This window comes from Dermacentor variabilis, chromosome 9, assembly GCF_050947875.1.
Source record: "Dermacentor variabilis isolate Ectoservices chromosome 9, ASM5094787v1, whole genome shotgun sequence".
Classification (NCBI taxonomy): Eukaryota; Metazoa; Arthropoda; class Arachnida; order Ixodida; family Ixodidae; genus Dermacentor; species Dermacentor variabilis.
The window spans coordinates 148,570,745-148,588,281 of NC_134576.1; the positions used below are offsets into that span (position 1 = coordinate 148,570,745).

The window sequence follows — 17,537 nt, forward strand, 5'->3', positions numbered from 1 at the left end:
CCAGAGAACATACATCAGCCAAACATATTTTCTGAAAGTCCACTCTAATCCTCAACATCCGTGTTTTAATACCATTAACGATATGACATATGCTACACTCTTTCATAATCGTCCTTCCGTAAGACAGCCTTTCTCGCTGCGTGTGAGGGAGCTTAATGATCAAATGCATGTCCCGCTCCTCGAGCTCCGCCTAATGCATCCAGCCAAGCTGCTACCTCCTTGGGAGTGGCAGCTCATACAATGCGATATATCTTTTGTGCAAGTCACAAAGCATGCTCCAGATATCGAAATCCAAATGCATTTCCGGGAACTCCAGTACAAGTATGCCTGCACCGAGTTCTACACAGACGCATCGAAATCGCGCGAGGGGGTGTCCTATGCAGCCGTCGGTCCATCCTTCTCGGAATCCGACGTACTGCATCCGGAAACTAGTATCTTTACGGCTGAGGCCTACGCACTGCTGTCGGCCGTAAAGCATATAAATAAACCACAACTCCAGAAATCAGTTATATATACGGACTACCTCAGTGTTGTGAAGGCCTTGATGTCTTTCTGTAACCACAAAAATCCAGTATTTAATGAACTCTACGCCGCACTGTGTAAAGCATATATATCTAACCAACATGTGATTATATGCTGGGTGCCTGGACATAGGGGCATCGAGGGAAACGTTCTAGCCGACCAGATGGCCACATCAACTTCATTTCATGCAGTTCATCCTACTGCTTGGGTCCCTGTCACAGACCTGAAGCCTTTCTTAAGAAGGAAACTACGAAACCACTGGCAACGCATGTGGGACGAAGAAATAAATAATAAACTGCATGTAATAAAGCCACAATTAGGTTTCTGGCCTCCTGTAACAAAATCCCGCCGGACAGATGTCCTATTCTGCCGTCTAAGAATAGGACACACTTTTGGCACACATAACTTTTTACTCACGGGAAACGAGCCTCCAACCTATGGTAGATGCGGAGAGAGGCTGACCGTCCTCCACGTCCTACTGGAGTGTCGGGAAGCCGAATCTGAAAGAAAGAAACATTTTCTCTTAGCGTACCGGCAACACATCCCACTTCATCCTGTTATGCTACTTGGTCCAGAACCACTCTTTGACACCACCGCCGTCCTAGGTTTTTTGAAAGATGTTGTATTGCATGTTATCAGCCCCACACGTTCGTAGCGCTTCCTCTCTTCAGAGGATGCCGCTGCGATAATTATTTTGAATAGCACATGCCTCTAGGCCCTTGTGGTTCAAGGGCTCTGGCGAGGCAGTAGTGCTGTAAGCAACTTAACATCTAGCATATTTTAAACAATGCATCATTCTTCTACGATGGATTTTAATGTTCATAGTATTCGTCATTAGACATCGCCATAATTTTATAGCACGTAGATTTTACGCACTTTAAAGCGACTATTTTTAGGCCTCTTTACAGCCAAGTCACATCTTCACAGAACTCATTATCATCACCGCGAAATCACTAACACTGTCTTGGCGCTCTTTGGCCATATCTGGCCCTTGCGCCACTAAACCACACACATTCATTCATTCAGACTTCATTTTCTTTAAATTGATTGATTGAAAAAAGAAAATTTTTATTTTGCCAAGGACAGCTATTTGGCCTAATAAGAGGAACTGGAAAGGGAAAGAGTGTCTTGGAAGGAAGGTGAGCTGCGAGGTCTACAAACGCGGTCCCCTGGCACCAAAAGCGAGGAAAGGCTCCATGGTGGGTGATCCTCTAGGCCGCGCACAGGTCTATTGCTCGTAGCTCAGCACCACTTCTTGGCGGAGTTGCATTATTCGCGCCATTTCGTGCGCCTGGGCGTCCCAGGCGAGCTTTTCGACCACGGGTCGTTCACATTCAGGCTAGGCATGGCCTTCTTTTGCTGTGGGCCTACTGTTTGTTGTCATCAGCGCGCGCATCTTGCTGGTCACCTTCACCAACCAGAGCAGGCACCGTGGCTTCTCTCGGTGAGCTCATGGCGGTGTGCCATCTTGAACCTCAAAAATTACTGAATGTCGCGGAAAGTGTAGCCAAGCAAATTTTGCCCAACGGCGGCATGTGTCCTTTCAGAGGTCGACGCCAGCCTAAAGCAGGGCGCCATTAAGCATGTGTATGAACGCTGCATAGTTGGAAGGTGCAGCGACGAGAATGTGCTCGCGCATTCGCTTCACGTCGGAGGCGTTCAACCTGATCGGCGTCCCAGAAATCGAGGATGATTCAGGACGTGCAGGCGACTGTGAAAGGTTGTAAAGTTGGCCTTCTGGTTTCCGCCATTGACGCTGTAGTTACTTGAATTGGTGGCTGCGTTCTCTCCTTCACTCGCATCGTCACTTGCCGCCTTATTTCATCCGATGTGACAGCGGCACTTCCAAGGCCCATATGCGTCTGAGGAGTTTGTGTAAGCAGCGATGGTGGTATCCTTTTAAATGATAACCAGCATGCCGGAGTTGACATTTTACGTGTTTTTCTCGTAATCGAAATGCAACTTTCACTGAAAAAATAAAAGACGCCGTCAATTCATAACTGTGGGCACCGAGCGTCACGTTTAACACGTTTGCACATTGTTCATATTTCAAATAAACTTTGCCCTTGTTTATAACGACTTGGAGCGGCCACACGCCGCGATATTTCCATTGGGAAAGCATGATTAGCGCCAGGGAAACAAGTACAGAAGGGAGACGACACCACAATGCGCTACTTGGACAACCTTATTTTCAGGAAACAACCGCCTATTTAACCCATGCACAGTGGTGCCACCTCATCCATAGATAAGGAGAGGGTTTTTTTCTTTGGATGGTTAAAATTTGGATGAGGTGGCGCCACTGTGCATGGGTTGAATAGGCGGTTGTTTCCTGAAAATAAAGTTGTTGAAGTTAGCGCATTGGGGGGGGGGGGGAGGGTGTCGTCTCCCTTCAGTCCTTGTTTCCCTGGCGCTAAATATGTTTTCCAAGTCAGTTTGACAACACGCCCAACAAATGGCAATGCTGATAAGTTCATACTGAATGCGCCGCCAGTATTAACAGCGTTAAGGGCCCCGCCCGGGGTCTTAGAACATCTGTCGTCAGCGCCATCGTCCAAGGTCCCTCGTCCAGCGTCGTACGGCGCTTCGGCAAAACGAATTCCGAACCAAATTCTGAACCACGCATACTCAAGCACTCTTCTACCACCAAAGTTGCCCATACTATCTCTTTGAGTCTTACAAAGTTATTCCTCGGAATTTTAAGAACGGTGCCCACAAACAAATGTAATGAAAAAAAGGAACACCGACAGCGCACATGCTTTGTTATCTCTTCTCTGACTGAAATATTGAAAGTGCGAAACAATAACAGGAGACCGACCCACGCAAGAGGCCGCGTTTCTATAAAAAAATTTGTCTTCGCGCATAGCGTGCGCCGCCAGCGTTTCCCGGTAAACGTTACGGTTACATAAGCTGCAGTTGCCTGGAAGTACAGAATTGTGATATAATTTTTTTGATTTCTGAGTTACGGAGTTGTAAACTTGATAGTTTCGTTTTCTGAAAATTTGCTATTTTTGCCAATTTTTTAGTAAAAGAATTGACGAAGTAAGTCAAAAATTCGAAAGCAACAGTCACTACATGTTAAGTTTTTCTTTTAAACGCAGCAAACTCGTCAAGTTTGGTGTAGCGGTTGCCGAGAAAAACGAATTCTCCTTTTACATGTGTTTAGATCGGAGCACCCGAGCTAAAGCGTCCTCTCAAAGGCGAAGCTTAAGCGCCCTCCAATTTTTTTTTTGTCTGCGGTATATCATTTTCGCACTTCTTGAGCAACTTTATTTGAGGATACAAATTCAAAAAAGAATTCTTACTGACGTGTTTAGACCACACAACAGGTAGATTTATAGGTATGCGCTACTGCTTACCTCTATTTGCCCACACTGATTTGCATACGTTACATATACAGAAGAAAAAAATCTGCGTCGAGAATAAATGCCTGTAATGTACCACGTAAAAACTGGCGTTTCTCGCAGGCTACCGGGAACAGCAAGATATTCTCACCTCGTACATCGACGCGTCACAAATCTACGGCAGCAGTCAGAATGACACAACGCGGCTGCGACTTCTTCAAGGAGGTTCGTATTGCATAACAAACTTCAGCGCTCATTTAAAAATGCCTGCACTTCAGTGTAAAAAATAATAATTGACAAACCTTCGAAAGGTTTCCAGCAAAATAAAAAAGGATTGCGCGACTGCATCATGTATTTACTTCGTATACAATTCCCAAAATGCCAAAATCGAAAAGCATAGTGATAATTGGAACATATTAGAGACTTCTTTAAAACTACAGAAATTCTGGGAATTGTCTACTACAGCGTAAGCATTCTTTGGCTCGGCTCTGACTTAGCCAAGTGTTGCTTACTTGCCTTTTCTAGCTCGCGGGCATCTACCCCGTGGCAAAGAACGCTTAGGCTTGAGCAGATGATGGCTGTCGCACTTTCTCGCCCTCGCTGCAGTGGCACCAATCGAGTCGGAACGCCGGGCACGAGCGCGCCTCGGCGGGGCAGCGCGATGCTCACGCAAGCCTGCGTTCCTCGTCCACCATCGCCCGCGTTCTGACTGCGCCTCGGTGTGGCCCATTGAAAACACGCCAAGCGTCCCAATGCGCTCGCTTGCCCGCGAGCACAACCTGAAGGAAGCAGCGTTCAGTTGAACATTGAGCCACCCCAAAATCTCAAGTAGGGCCGCAACCAAATTTCGAGTTGTCCTAGCGCTAGATTTCAAGTGGGCGACCCCCCAATTTCTGTGCACTGCTCGCGCGTTCGTCGTCGTCCTCTTCCACAGCTGGCTGGATTCACGACGATCGTCTTGCGCGAAGGAAGGAAGGACGGACAGTTTTCTCATCGGGTAACCATAGAAATGCTTACGCATTCAAAATTGTAGCTCAGAGTGCATTTCCTATGCAAGCAATCTAGCGGCTAAACGTTTTGCAGGAGCGTTCTTCAATAATTGTGCATCAAAACTCACGTCCAGTGAGGTGGGGAGACATCATAAAGTTACGTACTTGATATTGTCGTATCAAGGTACTTCTTATTGAGGTAGTCGAATGCTATAAATGCGCGTGGTATTTTATTTTGTTATATCTTTAACGAGTACGTCTACAGCGACGTCAGATACAATGAAAAATGCTTCTTGATGAAACTGACGTCTCACTTTCCAATCAGCCACCACTGAAGCTCCAACTCACGTGGGAACGAATTTCTGGAGTATTTTCAACACAGCTCGTCTATTTCGTGCCCCCTGCATCGCAGTGTCTGGCGCACGGATGGAGTTGGACGTCGTTACGGCGTCAACGACGCTGAATGCGTTCATCCGTTACAGTTTGGTCATCGCGCAACGCCAGATAGACGCGGCGGCTTCCATTACGTCAGAAATTCGTGCACCCTGTTTGAGGTTTTTGCTTACTGCATCACTACCCGCAGAGCACCCAACGAAGCACTGAGGGCAGATGGTTGGGCTACTCGGACTTCCAACAGACACATGTTTCAGCGTGCAAAAAAAAAAAATCGCAGTTGCGCCGAAAAGCACCCATTGCGATAGCAAATAGTACGAAGCGAAGCTCACGGGCTCCCGTTTTCCGTGAAACCGAGTTGCTTGCGCGCGGTGGCAACGTAAGGGGGACCGCAGAGGCACTTTTCATTATCGCGGGAAAAGTGGAATTTGTCAGCAATGCTTCGTTGCAGCTCACGAAGCATAAATCGCATTCCTACAGGACAATCCACGCTAAGTTCATTTTTTTTTTCATTTGTTATGACCCTCAGGGCCAAAGGCATTCAGAGGGGGAGTGGTAAATATAAAAGAATGAAGATCACAAATACAGTTGATTACATGGGTGTTTAAATGGCACCTGTATATACAATATTAGCTAAGGCTTCACGGAACTGTTCATAATTAGTAAGGCCTACAACTTCGTCGGGAAGATGGTTCCAGTCACGTGAGGTTCGCGGTAGGAATGATTGTGAAAAACTTTTAGTGTTGCATGACAAAATGCCGACTTTGTAGTTATGATAAATGCGACGGGATACATAAATTGGATGGGGGATGAGGCGATCTCTTAGAGTATGATGATGGTACAACTTGTGGAAGAGGGCAATACGAGACACTTTTTCTGCGAGATGCCAGCGATGGGAGGCAAAAATTAGATTTCATGTTGGTTATACTCGCTGTGCGGTAGTAGTTAGCAAGAATAAAACTTAGAGTTATTTTGAACCATCTCAAGGTCAGTGATTAGGTGTTCAGGATTAGGATTAGGTCACATTAGGTCGTTCAGGATTAGGTCACATACCGGAGTCGCGTATTCGTGTTTGGGTCATATTAATGCTTTATATAAGAAAAGTTTCAAATTAGTAGGTACATTGAAAAAGTTGCGACGTAGGTAGCCTAGCATGCGATTAGCGTTTTTAATTATGTTCTCAGTATGAACAGACCAGCTGAGTTTAGAAGTGATGTAAACACCAAGATATTTATATGAAGAAACTGATTCCAGCGACATGTTGTCAATGTGGTACGACGGTATGGTAGATGTTTTCCTAGACACACGCATGACTTTGTATTTGTTAATATTTAGCTCCATTGATCATTCATTACACCAGTTCCCTATAATGGTCAGGTACGACTGAATTAATTCAATATCGTTACCATTGGCAATTTCTCTGAAAGTGACGCAATCATCAGCGAACAGATAGATATGGGAGTTGATAAGCGAGGGAAGATCATTAATGTAAATTAGGAACAATAGGGGTCTAAGGACGGAACCCTGTGGAACGCCTGAACGGACCTCTGTAAAACCGGAGTTAATGCCATTAGCACAAACCAATTGCGAGCGGTTGAGAAGAAAACACTCAACTCATTTAAAAAGGTTACCGTCAATATTAAGTTGTTTTAGTTTGTGAAGCAATAGTTTGTGACACACCTTGTCGAATGGTTTTGAAAAATCTAAGAATATGCAATCAGCTGGTGATGATTAGTCAAGAATACGGTGTAGTGCGTGTGTAAACGATATTAATTGGCTTTCACAGGAGTAAGACTTCCGAAAACCGTGTTGTGCTGACGTAAAAAATGAGTTTAATTCAAGGAAACTAACCAGGTTGGTAAAGATAATATGTTCGAGCATTTTACAGCATATACTGATGAGGGAGACAGATCTCATTATCTAATCAGTAATATGTATAACTGATTACCGGGAGCATCGGTGGCTGGGGGGTTTATCTTTGGTTTTACTCCTTCATTTCCTGTGTTATTCAAACCTTTCCCATTCCCTCCACCTATTTATATTGTTAACCTTTATATGACTTGTCACAAGATACGAATAAACCAGTTAGCGCAGCGTCAGATGTCGTCGCCTGGGTTCCCGTCCTCGTCATTACGTGCACAGCGCAAGAAGAAACTATAACGGCCACCAACTAGCCCAGCTCATCGCTCAGTTGAAATAAATGGATGTTTTCATTTTTGATCGACAGGCCGGTGGGAACGATCTAGAAATGTCTTTAAGGCGACTCACGTGTCCCGGACTGTACAGTCGGCGTTGCAATTTTTCAAAAAAAAAAAAAGGAAGCGACGCTCGCTTACACTTTTTTTTTTTTTTATTGCGATAAGGCTTGCCCTTAAGGCATAATTCTCGCTTACACTTAATCACGCACGCATCGTTCCGGGGTCGCAGGGAAACGCTGCGTGCGCGCGAGTCCTGGCGCAGCTCTCGGTGCGCATCGCGTACGAAAACTCGGCCGTGGACGGGGTGGCTGCCACGAATCAATCAGATCAAACACTTCAGCTCATTCGTAGAGTTTTTATATACCGGGTGATATCTCGAAAAAGGTTTTTATGTTCATTTATTCCATATAGAATGAACGACCGGGACCACCTTCCTGATGATATCGTGTCAATCGAAGTCAGCGCACATTTCCGCCGAACCTTGTTTGCTCTCTTTTTTTTTTTTTTCAACTGTGACCACGTGACCACATGCGCTGTATTTGCCCATGCGCTGTAGCTCTGTATCTTTCTTTTGTCCAGCTCCAGATGTAGCTAAGGTTATATAATTTGAAGTTCATAGTATCCACGTTAGTTGAGTTCTTAATTATTACGTCCTCTGCACATGTCGCTTGCATTATATGAATTTGTTGTAATTGTTGTTATTGCTTTGCGTATGTACCCTAATCCCCTCTGTAATGCCTCGGCGCTTGAGGCCATGTGAAATAAATAAATAAATAAATAAATAAATAAATAAATAAATAAATAAATGAAAGGTTCCCTGTGGCAGATAGAACCATTCTAGTTCACGAGCTGGCCTACTTGAAGAGGCGGATATTACTTGAAAAAATTGAAATCCACAATCTACTATAATTAACAAAAATTCACTAATTAAGTTTCTCACAAATTACCGTATGGCCCACACTGCAATTTACAACTTCTTTGAAAGGTATCTGTAAAGCGCAGCAAAGCAAGAACACAAGAAGAAAGGAAGGCAAGCGCCTGCCTTCGTTTTCGTTTCTTCTGGTGTCCTTGATTTGTTGTGCTATACACATACATTTCAGCGATGACCGACCAACAACCCCATATCGCCACCCTCGTTGATTACAACTTATAGCCGTGGAGTTCGCAAGGCGGATCCACTTGGAGTAAATTCTGAGAAGGACACCAGTTTCGAGATATTAATTCCCGAACTTTGCGGAAGAAAAATGCACTGTCGTTCTACTTACTTCCTGAACGAAACATCGTTTTGTGTATTCAAGCACAAAAGTAACTGGAACGGCAATGCATTTCTCCGCAATGTTCGGGAAATAATATCTCGAAACTGGTGTCATCCTGAGAATTCGTTCCAAGTGGATCCGCCTTACGAACTCCCCGGCTAGAAGTTGTGAATTTGAAAATCGGCCATAAGGTAATTAGTCAGAAAGATAAATAGGTAGTTTTGTTAATTAGTCGATTATGCATTTCAATTTTTGTGCAAGTAGTGTCCGCTGCTCCGAGTAGACCACTTCATGAATTGCTATCTGCTACAGGCAACCTTTCAGAATTTATATATATATATATATATATATATATATATATATATATATATATATATATATATATATATATATATATATATATATATATATATATATATATATATATATATATATATATATTTATATATTGTAACGACGTGGTATCTACGAGTATGCGGAGCAGCACCGCCAAGAAACGCACTTTATCAGCCGTCCAAGGGAAAAACAACCACGTCTTCTTAGTTTCCCCGCTTCACCTAAAAACCCGCGCTACTTCAGCGTCGTCCCCACTGGCGCATACCCGCTGCATTATGGTTGTGCCAAATATAGTTGTGTAATTTGCTCCCCCTTTAGAAAAGATCATCGTCCCGGTGATAGAGGCTTGGAAAGCAGCGGTAAAGAACTGCGCAGTCTTGTCAGTCCTCATAGTACGGCTTCATACCAAGCACGTGAACGACCTCGGGTAAAAGGCGTCGGCGCTTTGAACAGCGAGACCTGTCTGGAACGACTTCGTAGTTGACGTCACTGATGCGTCGGAGAACTTTGTAGGGCCCGAAGTATTTGCGCAGGAGCTTTTCAGAGAGCCCACGTTGTCGAATAGGTGTCCAGACGCACACATTGTCGCCGATGTTGTATGTTACGGCTCTGTGCCGAAGATTGTAGCGTCTGGCGTCACAGTCCTGTTGTTCGTGGATTCGCAGACGCGCAAGCTGCCAGCTGCCTCTGCTCCGTGTGTTATCTCTTCAGCACCCGTCTTGTTGTCGTCAAATTCATGAGGAAACATTGCGTCTAATGTTGTTGTAACCTCACGGCCGTATACGAGACTGAAGGGTGTCTTGCGAGTGGTCTCTTGACGAGCCGTATTGTACGCAAAGGTGACATAAGGTAAAACCTCCGTCCCAGTTCTTATGCTCTACATCTACGTACATGCTTATCATATCAGCGAATGTCCTATTTAGCCGTTCTGTCAGGCCGTTTGTTTGAGGGTGATACGCCGTTGTCTTCCGGTGGGCGGTGCCACTTAGACGTAGAACGATATCTAAAAACTGGGCCATGAACGCAGTACCTCTGTCCGTGACGACTACTGCGGGGGCGCCATGCCTTAAAACGATGGATTCCAGAAAAAATCGTGCCGCTTCATCTGCTGTTGCCCGTCGCAGAGCACTTGTCTCGGCATATCTAGTGGGATAATCCGTGGCGACGATTATCCACCTATTACCAGTAGTAGACGTTGGGAAGGGGCCCAGAAAGTCCATGCCTACTTGTGCAAATGGTGTGGCCGGTACGTCAACAGGGTGCAGTAAGCCGGCTGGTTTGACGGATGGTGATTTGCGACATTGGTAATCCAGACATGTCTGAACGTAACGTTTAACGACCGTAGTAAGTCTCGGCGAGTAGTAATTCTGCCGAATCCGTGCCAATGTGCGAGTGTAGCCCGAGTGCCCAGCAGTCGGCTCCTTGTGGCAGGCGTGTAAGATTTCGCGTCGAAGCGATTATGGAACAACGAGTGAGTAATCGGTGCCGCTCGGCGAGAAGTTCTTCTTGCAGAGGACGTGGCGACGCAAGCAGTACGACGCCAGCCCTCTTGCATTGAGTGTCGGCACACTGTTGGTTCGACCTTCGAGGTAATCAATAAGCGGCAGCAATTCAGTGTCATCCCGTTGCTGGCGTGAAAGATCGGCAGTATCCACGAGTCCCAGAAAGACCGTGTCATCATCGTCTTGTGCTGCCGGCTCAACAGGAGACCGAGACAGGCAGTCGGCGTCTGCGTGCCGTTTTCCCGACTTGTATGCAACAACAAAGTCGAACTCTTGGAGTCGAAGACTCCAGCGTGCGAGCCGGCCGGAAGGATCTTTCAAATTAATGAGCCAGCAGAGGGAATAGTGATCGTTAACGACGGTGAAAGACCGATCATACAAAAACGGACGAAATTTCAGAACTGCCCGTATCACTGCTAGACATTCTTTTTCAGTGGTGGAGTAGTTAGCTTCGGCTCGGGATAGTGTCCTACTGGCGTAAGCAATCACTTTTTCGCTGTCGCCCTGCCATTGTACTAGCACCGCCCCTAGACCGACATTACTAGCGTCTGTATGCAATATCGTCGGGGCTTCCTCATCGAAGCGTGCTAATACGGGAGGCGATTGCATGCGTTGCCGGAGCTTGTGGAATGCCCGCTGTTGGTCTTCGCCCCAAGTAAAAGGCATATCTTCTCGGGTGAGCTGTGTCAACGGCCATGTGATGCGCGAGAAATTCGCAATAAATCGCCGATAATATGCACAGAGTCCCAGAAGACGTCGCGCGGCTTTTTTGTTTGATGGAATCGGGAAATTATCGACGGCGGCAATTTTATCCGGATCAGGTCGGACTCCTTGGCTACTGACGACGTGACCGAGGAACTGGAGCTCGTGAAAACCAAAATGGCACTTCTCAGGCTTCGAAGTGAGACCGGCAGAGCGTATTGCTTCAAAAACAGTTTTCAGCCTTCGTAAGTGTTCGTCGAACGTTGCGGAAAAGACAATCACGTCATGAAAGTACACCAAGCATGTTTGCCATTTGAGTCCGGAGAGCACAGTGTCCATTAGACGCTGAAATGTTGCTTGCGCCGAACACAAACCGAAATGAAGTACCTGATATTCATAAAGTCCGTCAGGCGTCACAAAAACTGTTTTCTCACTCTCTCTCATCTACTTCGATCTGCCAATAACCGCTTTTCAAGTCCATTGAGGAAAAGTAGCACGCGTTTCGCAACCTATCCAAGAAATCATCAATATGTGGCAGTGGATAAACGTCCTTCTTTGTGACCTGATTGAGTTTCCGATAGTCCACGCAGAAGCGCAGGCTACCGTCCTTCTTCTTCACTAAAACTACAGGTGATGCCCAAGGACTATCAGATGGTCGAATAACGCCGTCTTCCAGCATCGTCTTCACTTGTTTTTGTATTGCTTCGCGTTCCTTTGGGCCACACGATGAAGGTTTTGTCAGATGGGTGTGGCGTCGACATTGGTAATGATGCGGTGTTTGGTAAGTGACGTTTGACCAACTCTTGACGCAGAGGAGAAACAGCCCTGGTACTGATTGATGAGCTCAAGAAGACGGTTCCGCTCAACGGCCGTTAACGTCGGATTAACCTCTACAATAGGCGCAGCTGTGTGGATTGTAGAGGCCGACTCCTGCGCTAAGTGACAGTCTTGTATTTGTGTCACTTCGTCGAAATAGGCCTCTAACGATGTGTCGGCGCTCCTTACTAAAATTCGTCAGCAAGAGTTCGGCGCTTCCGTCGATTACAATGATAAGTGCTCTGGCAATGGAGACACCGCAATTCAGTGCTAGCGCACTGATGTGTTCAGCTACTCCAGTCCCATTCTGCAGGTTGTCACAGTGCACCTGTACGAGAGAGCAACTCCGCGGCAAAAGTATAACGTCGTCCTCGGCAATACGTAAGCGAGGTTGTTGTTACTTCTCATGGGGGACATTATCCGAACTCGTGGCAAATGTGACGCTTCTGTCACTGATGTTAATCACGGCGCCGTACTCACGTAGGAAATGCATGCCCAATATGAGTCCTTTACAACACTCAGTAAGGATGACGAAGGCGAAGGTTGAACCGGCGATTCAGAGTCGGGCCGTGCATTTCCCGAGATCAGCTGACCCCGGGCGGTTCTTATGTTGGGCCCGTGCCATGGTGTCTTCACCTTCCTTAGTTTGTCGGCGACCTGTAAGCTTATGATTGAAAAATGGGAGCCAGTGTCAACCAGAGCGGCTATTTCGTGGCCGTCAATGCGAACGATGAGCTGACGATGTCAGTTACGTCTTTTGTATACTTGTATCCGTCGTATTCGTCGTATTTGTCGTTGCACTGGGCGTCTTTTTCGTCATCGTAGTCTTCACGTCGTCGTTCGTCGATAACGGGGGATGTGGAGAAGTTAGAGTATTGGCAACCTCACCCCCGGAGGTCGCTGCGTCTAGTTTCCCCGTCGAGGGCTAGGGGATCTGCCCCTGGTGACGTCGGCAAAACTGCGACGAGTCGGCGAATTGTAGCGCGCAGGAGATGGAGAAGGAGAACGTGGTCGGGGCGTCGTCGTATTTTGTGGCTGACTGTTCACAGGAGCGTCGTTGTAAGCGCGTCGACCGTCGTGCGGAGAATAAGCATAGTTGGCTGGAAAGCTTGGATGTTGAGCCGCGCGATAGTTGTTCCATTTGTGGCAAACTCTACAGACGTGTCCAGCTTCACCACAACGGTAGCACACTGGTCGACGGTCGACGGTGTGCCACAAATCGGTTTTCCGACGCTGGTAGTTCGGCGGTAACTCTCCATGGAGCCAAGGAGTGGCGTGCGCATGTCGAAAATACGGCATTGTTTGTGCTGGAATGATCGGCGGAGTCGGTAGAGTCGACGAGGGTGACGATGTCGGCTCTGTTTTTGGCGTAGGTGGTGTTGTAGTTATGGGTGTCAACGGCGTTGAAATTGCGTTGAGTGGACGGCGAACAGCCTCCGCATAAGTGAGGCGCCGCGGAACGTTCCCACAGTCTGGCGCCGAAAAGCTTGCCGGACTTCCTCCCGGACCACATCAGCAACAAAAGATAACGCTGGCGTCGGTTCCGTAGGCGCAACTACAAAGCCGAGCTGCCGAAGCTCTTCTCGCACCTCCTCTCGGACAACTTCACGCAGAGACATGTCGTTACTCGCAGCCAGTACGGAAGTGTTCGCCACCGAGTTGCTCATGTCATGCTGGCGGTATCGTTGCTGCAGGGCCCGTTCAGTAGATGTAGCCTCTTTTGTGAACTGTGCCACTGTTGTCGGGGGATTTCTCACAAGGCCGGCAAACAGTTGCTCCTTCACTCCTCGAAAGAGATATCGCAGCTTTCTTTCCTCTGGCATGTCTGGGTCTGCCCTACGGAAAAGACGGGCCATGTCTTCCGAGAACATAGTAACACTCTCATTGGGTTTTTGAACGCGGATTTGAAGGAGACGCTGCGCGTTTTCCCTCCTGTCGATGCTTGAAAAGGTATCCAGCTGCTGTGCGCGGAAGCCGTCCCACGTGGCAAAGCTCCTCTCCCGGTTTACGTACCACGTACGAGCACTGTCCTTCAAATAGAAATAGACACTCGAGAGTTTGTCCGCCGAGCTGGTCTAATGGTTGTACTGGGCGACGCGCTCGAACTGGTCTAGCCAATCTTGGACGCCTTCAAAGGCATCACCCTCGGAAGCCCTCCGGGACCATATGATTCTGTAGTGTTACTTGCGATGGAGCTGCGGTGGCCATGTTATTTGTAGGAGGCAAACGATTTCTCGAAGTTTCTTGCAGGGGACTGGATTCTGGCGCTAAGCCTAGCAGGCGATGACTGAACCGGTGGACCGGCGTTTCGATGCGCGATGGTGATTCCGGGCTCGATCGTCGGCTCCGAAGGGGTGCCAAGCATGAAGAATACCTCGCACCTCCATTGTAACGACGTGGGATCGACGAGTATGCGGAGCAATGTATATATATATATATATATATATATATATATATATATATATATATATATATATATATATATATATATATATATATATATATATATATATATATATATATAGAAAGAATCGCGTGGCTGGCGCGGTGCGCGGCACATTGCAAACGGAGCACAGTGTGGCGCGACTGCCTCGCTAATCGGGAGATCGCGAGAGGCAGCGCATTGGTGATGCGTGGGCGCGATTCACAGCAGCATCTGCAGACAGGCCTCCGCTCATGCAGGGCTGTGTTTTCATATATGATATCGGTAGCGTTATCGGTGAACAGACGACGCGCGCCACTCTGGTGCAGCCATCGTCGCCGCAGAGCGCATGTTGCGCGGCACTAAGCTTTTCTTGCGCTTTCCGCCTCATGGTTCCGCTGCGCCCCCCTCCTCCGCTTTCCTCCTCGCGCTCTCTTCGCCGTCTTTCACCCCCCGCTCCGAGTTCTCCCCTTCATCCTTCGTTGTGTTCGTTCGCTCGGTTGCGAGGGGCGCCGACGCAGGAACGGGCGCCTGAGACCTGCGCTCTAATATGAGCTGAGGTCTTGCTTGTGGGAAAACCCCTCACCTGGACGTAGCACCCCTTGCGTACCCTGGGCAAACGTAGGTGCTCGTCGGGTGCGAGCCCGCTGGTCGCAGCAGTCGCGTGAAGGCCGATAAAGCCCGCACCTGCGCGGTGTTCCTCGCTCCCTTCATTTGAAAAACTGCTCACTGGACCCGCGATGTAACGTACTTCGGAAACAGCGCGCTCAGCAAGCGTAGAATTCGCACCACTTCAACGCGGCAGTTACAAGGAGCAGCGTGCCACTCGAAGGGGTTCCACCAGACGAAACTATACAAGCGCGTCTTGCCACAGCGACACTACTTCCAGGGGCGCTAATGTAAACTATTCTTTATTAATATTATAATAAAAGGCAATCGTATTTTCTTTGCGCATCACGTCTATTAAAAAATTAAGAATTCAACTTTCCTTGAATAAAGTATACGTTGACATGTTTTCCCAATTGAAAAACAATTTTTTCTTGATACTGTTCTTCCCCCGTCCCGCCCTCACACAGTTGCGCTTCAATTGCAACTCCAGTAACCTACCTTGCTGGCGTCGTTCAAAATCCGCCTCTTTCACGGCGCGACGGCGCATGCGCCCTGCCCTAGCGGATTAGTCGCGAAACGTTTTGGAAGGGACGCGCGCGCGCGGCCAGATATCGGGGGAAAGTACGCCGGAAAGAAAAGCGCTTGGAGGCGCGCTGTTGCAAACGCTCGTGCCATGTACCTCGTTGAAACTCTACTGGTAGCTCGACGTCGGTGCGGTGCCGAAAACGTGCGTAAGACTGCAACTCCACTTTGAAACAGAAAAGGGCCAGGGCTTGGTCCGAGCTGCACCGTGGACCACGTAGTTGCCGCCTTGCATTGACGGCTGTCAAATTTATCGATAAACCACTGCGTTACACTTGGGCGACACCTCAAAAACACGTTGATGACGCAGTCTTCTTGCAGCGTCGTCCCCTGTTGCAGGTGGTGGCAGCGCGTGCCTGACTTCATGTACTGTTTTAAGGCGTGGTAACATTGGGTCGATACGAGACCGACAAGACGCTGACGTCGACGATTGGCCGACTATTCAGCACTGTGTCACTGAGATAATTTGATCGTAATAGGCCGACAATGGCGCAACCGATGGGTGCGAGTTGTCATATAGCGCGACGGCTTTCGTGTCGTCAGCACCGACAAAATCAGAGTGTCGACCGTGATAGCTTGACCGAACCCTACGTGATCAGCCGTCGAACCGACAACGCGATGGCTGCAGCTCATTCACTTGTACATATAATTATTCGCGCTCAAAATGCGTCGACATGTCTTCGAAGTTGAAATGCACGAGCTTCAGTCCTCTCAAGCCGTGCGCGTGAAGTTTGAGTCAATGTTGATCCTGTTTAGCGAAGTTTTGGTTAGGCCTGAGCCCGTCGAGTTCGTGTACCCGCTACCGATGGAGCTGGACTTAAAAAATAAGCAGTTCCTTTCGTAAGGAAACCACCCTTATAGTTATGTTGCGGCCCTATAGCGATTTGATATCTACTCTTCATTCCGCACGGCACGTACACAGCAAGCGCCAAGCGGCGACACAGCGCTGTGCCAACATCTTGTACTTTGGTCACCGATTCCCGTAAATGGCGGGTCTGTGTGTGTTGTTATGCTGACGTTTATTAATTCCAAAGAAGCATTGTTTACCTCTGCGTCAAACAGGAAAGAAGAGACAGCGCATTCGATACAGCAGCATAAACTCGCTCAGTTGCCAACGGTGTCAGCGATGGCATCCGCCTTTTCAGGAGAGAACTGCGCGGCATATAAGTAGGGGGGGGGGGGGGGGACTTATGCCGAGCACAGTTGTCTCTAATAATACTTCATAGCACGCGCAAACTGTAAGTATGGTGAAGTTAAACAAAACCGAGAATCAGTAGTAACAGCCCGTAATATATATGTGTATTGATCAAAGTTGCTGTTGTTTAAGGGACTCGGCCGCTCATACTGACTCGTCTTTATGTTTTGCTATGTTTTGAGATTATTTCACATCAGCGATACGCCGTTTCTACAATAACCGAAGCTAACAGCGATATGAAGCTGTAGATGTAAACAAATTCACCGCTTTAGCAAATCCACGTGTAAGGCTGCGCTCGAAGGTTTCTTAAATATGCGAAATATTTATTGAATGGGTAAAAGGAATACAAAAAGCGATGTGCAATCGCAGACATCAGCTACAACGAACTAAAGGCAGCCGTGTCGGCAGACGGAACTCAGCGTGCCTTTATCAGCAGCGCTGTTACCAGAACAGCGCACTTGGGCATGTTCACCTACTATACTCGATGGGTGAACGACATGCTGCCCCGGAGAAACCAATAATAATTAATCGCGATTTACGAACCGCACAACCGACGCACACTCAACATGGGCGCAGGTACACAAATCAACAGGCGAAATCTCCGACACCCTTCCAAAACGTTTCCAGCGGCGTGCGTCAGAGGGCAGCACAGGAACATCAAAGAGGCGGATTGT

The 17,537-nt window shown here is 47.6% G+C and overlaps 1 protein-coding gene across 9 annotated transcripts in view; it reads left to right on the forward strand.

Annotated features, from left to right (window-relative positions):
- The window catches only part of LOC142557817 (chorion peroxidase-like), a 141,901-nt gene that overhangs the window by 94,921 nt on the left and 29,443 nt on the right, over positions 1-17,537 (forward strand). For 8 of the 9 annotated variants that reach the window (XR_012822855.1, XR_012822856.1, XM_075669970.1 and 5 more), the window contains one exon: positions 3,987-4,088. The exons of the other annotated variant lie outside the window; for it this stretch is intronic. Coding sequence is in view for 6 of the 8 variants with exons in the window: in XM_075669970.1 (XP_075526085.1) it covers positions 3,987-4,088 (102 nt within the window). In the remaining 2 variants the exon portion in view is untranslated. The remainder of the gene's footprint in view (positions 1-3,986; positions 4,089-17,537) is intronic. 9 annotated transcript variants of the gene reach the window in all.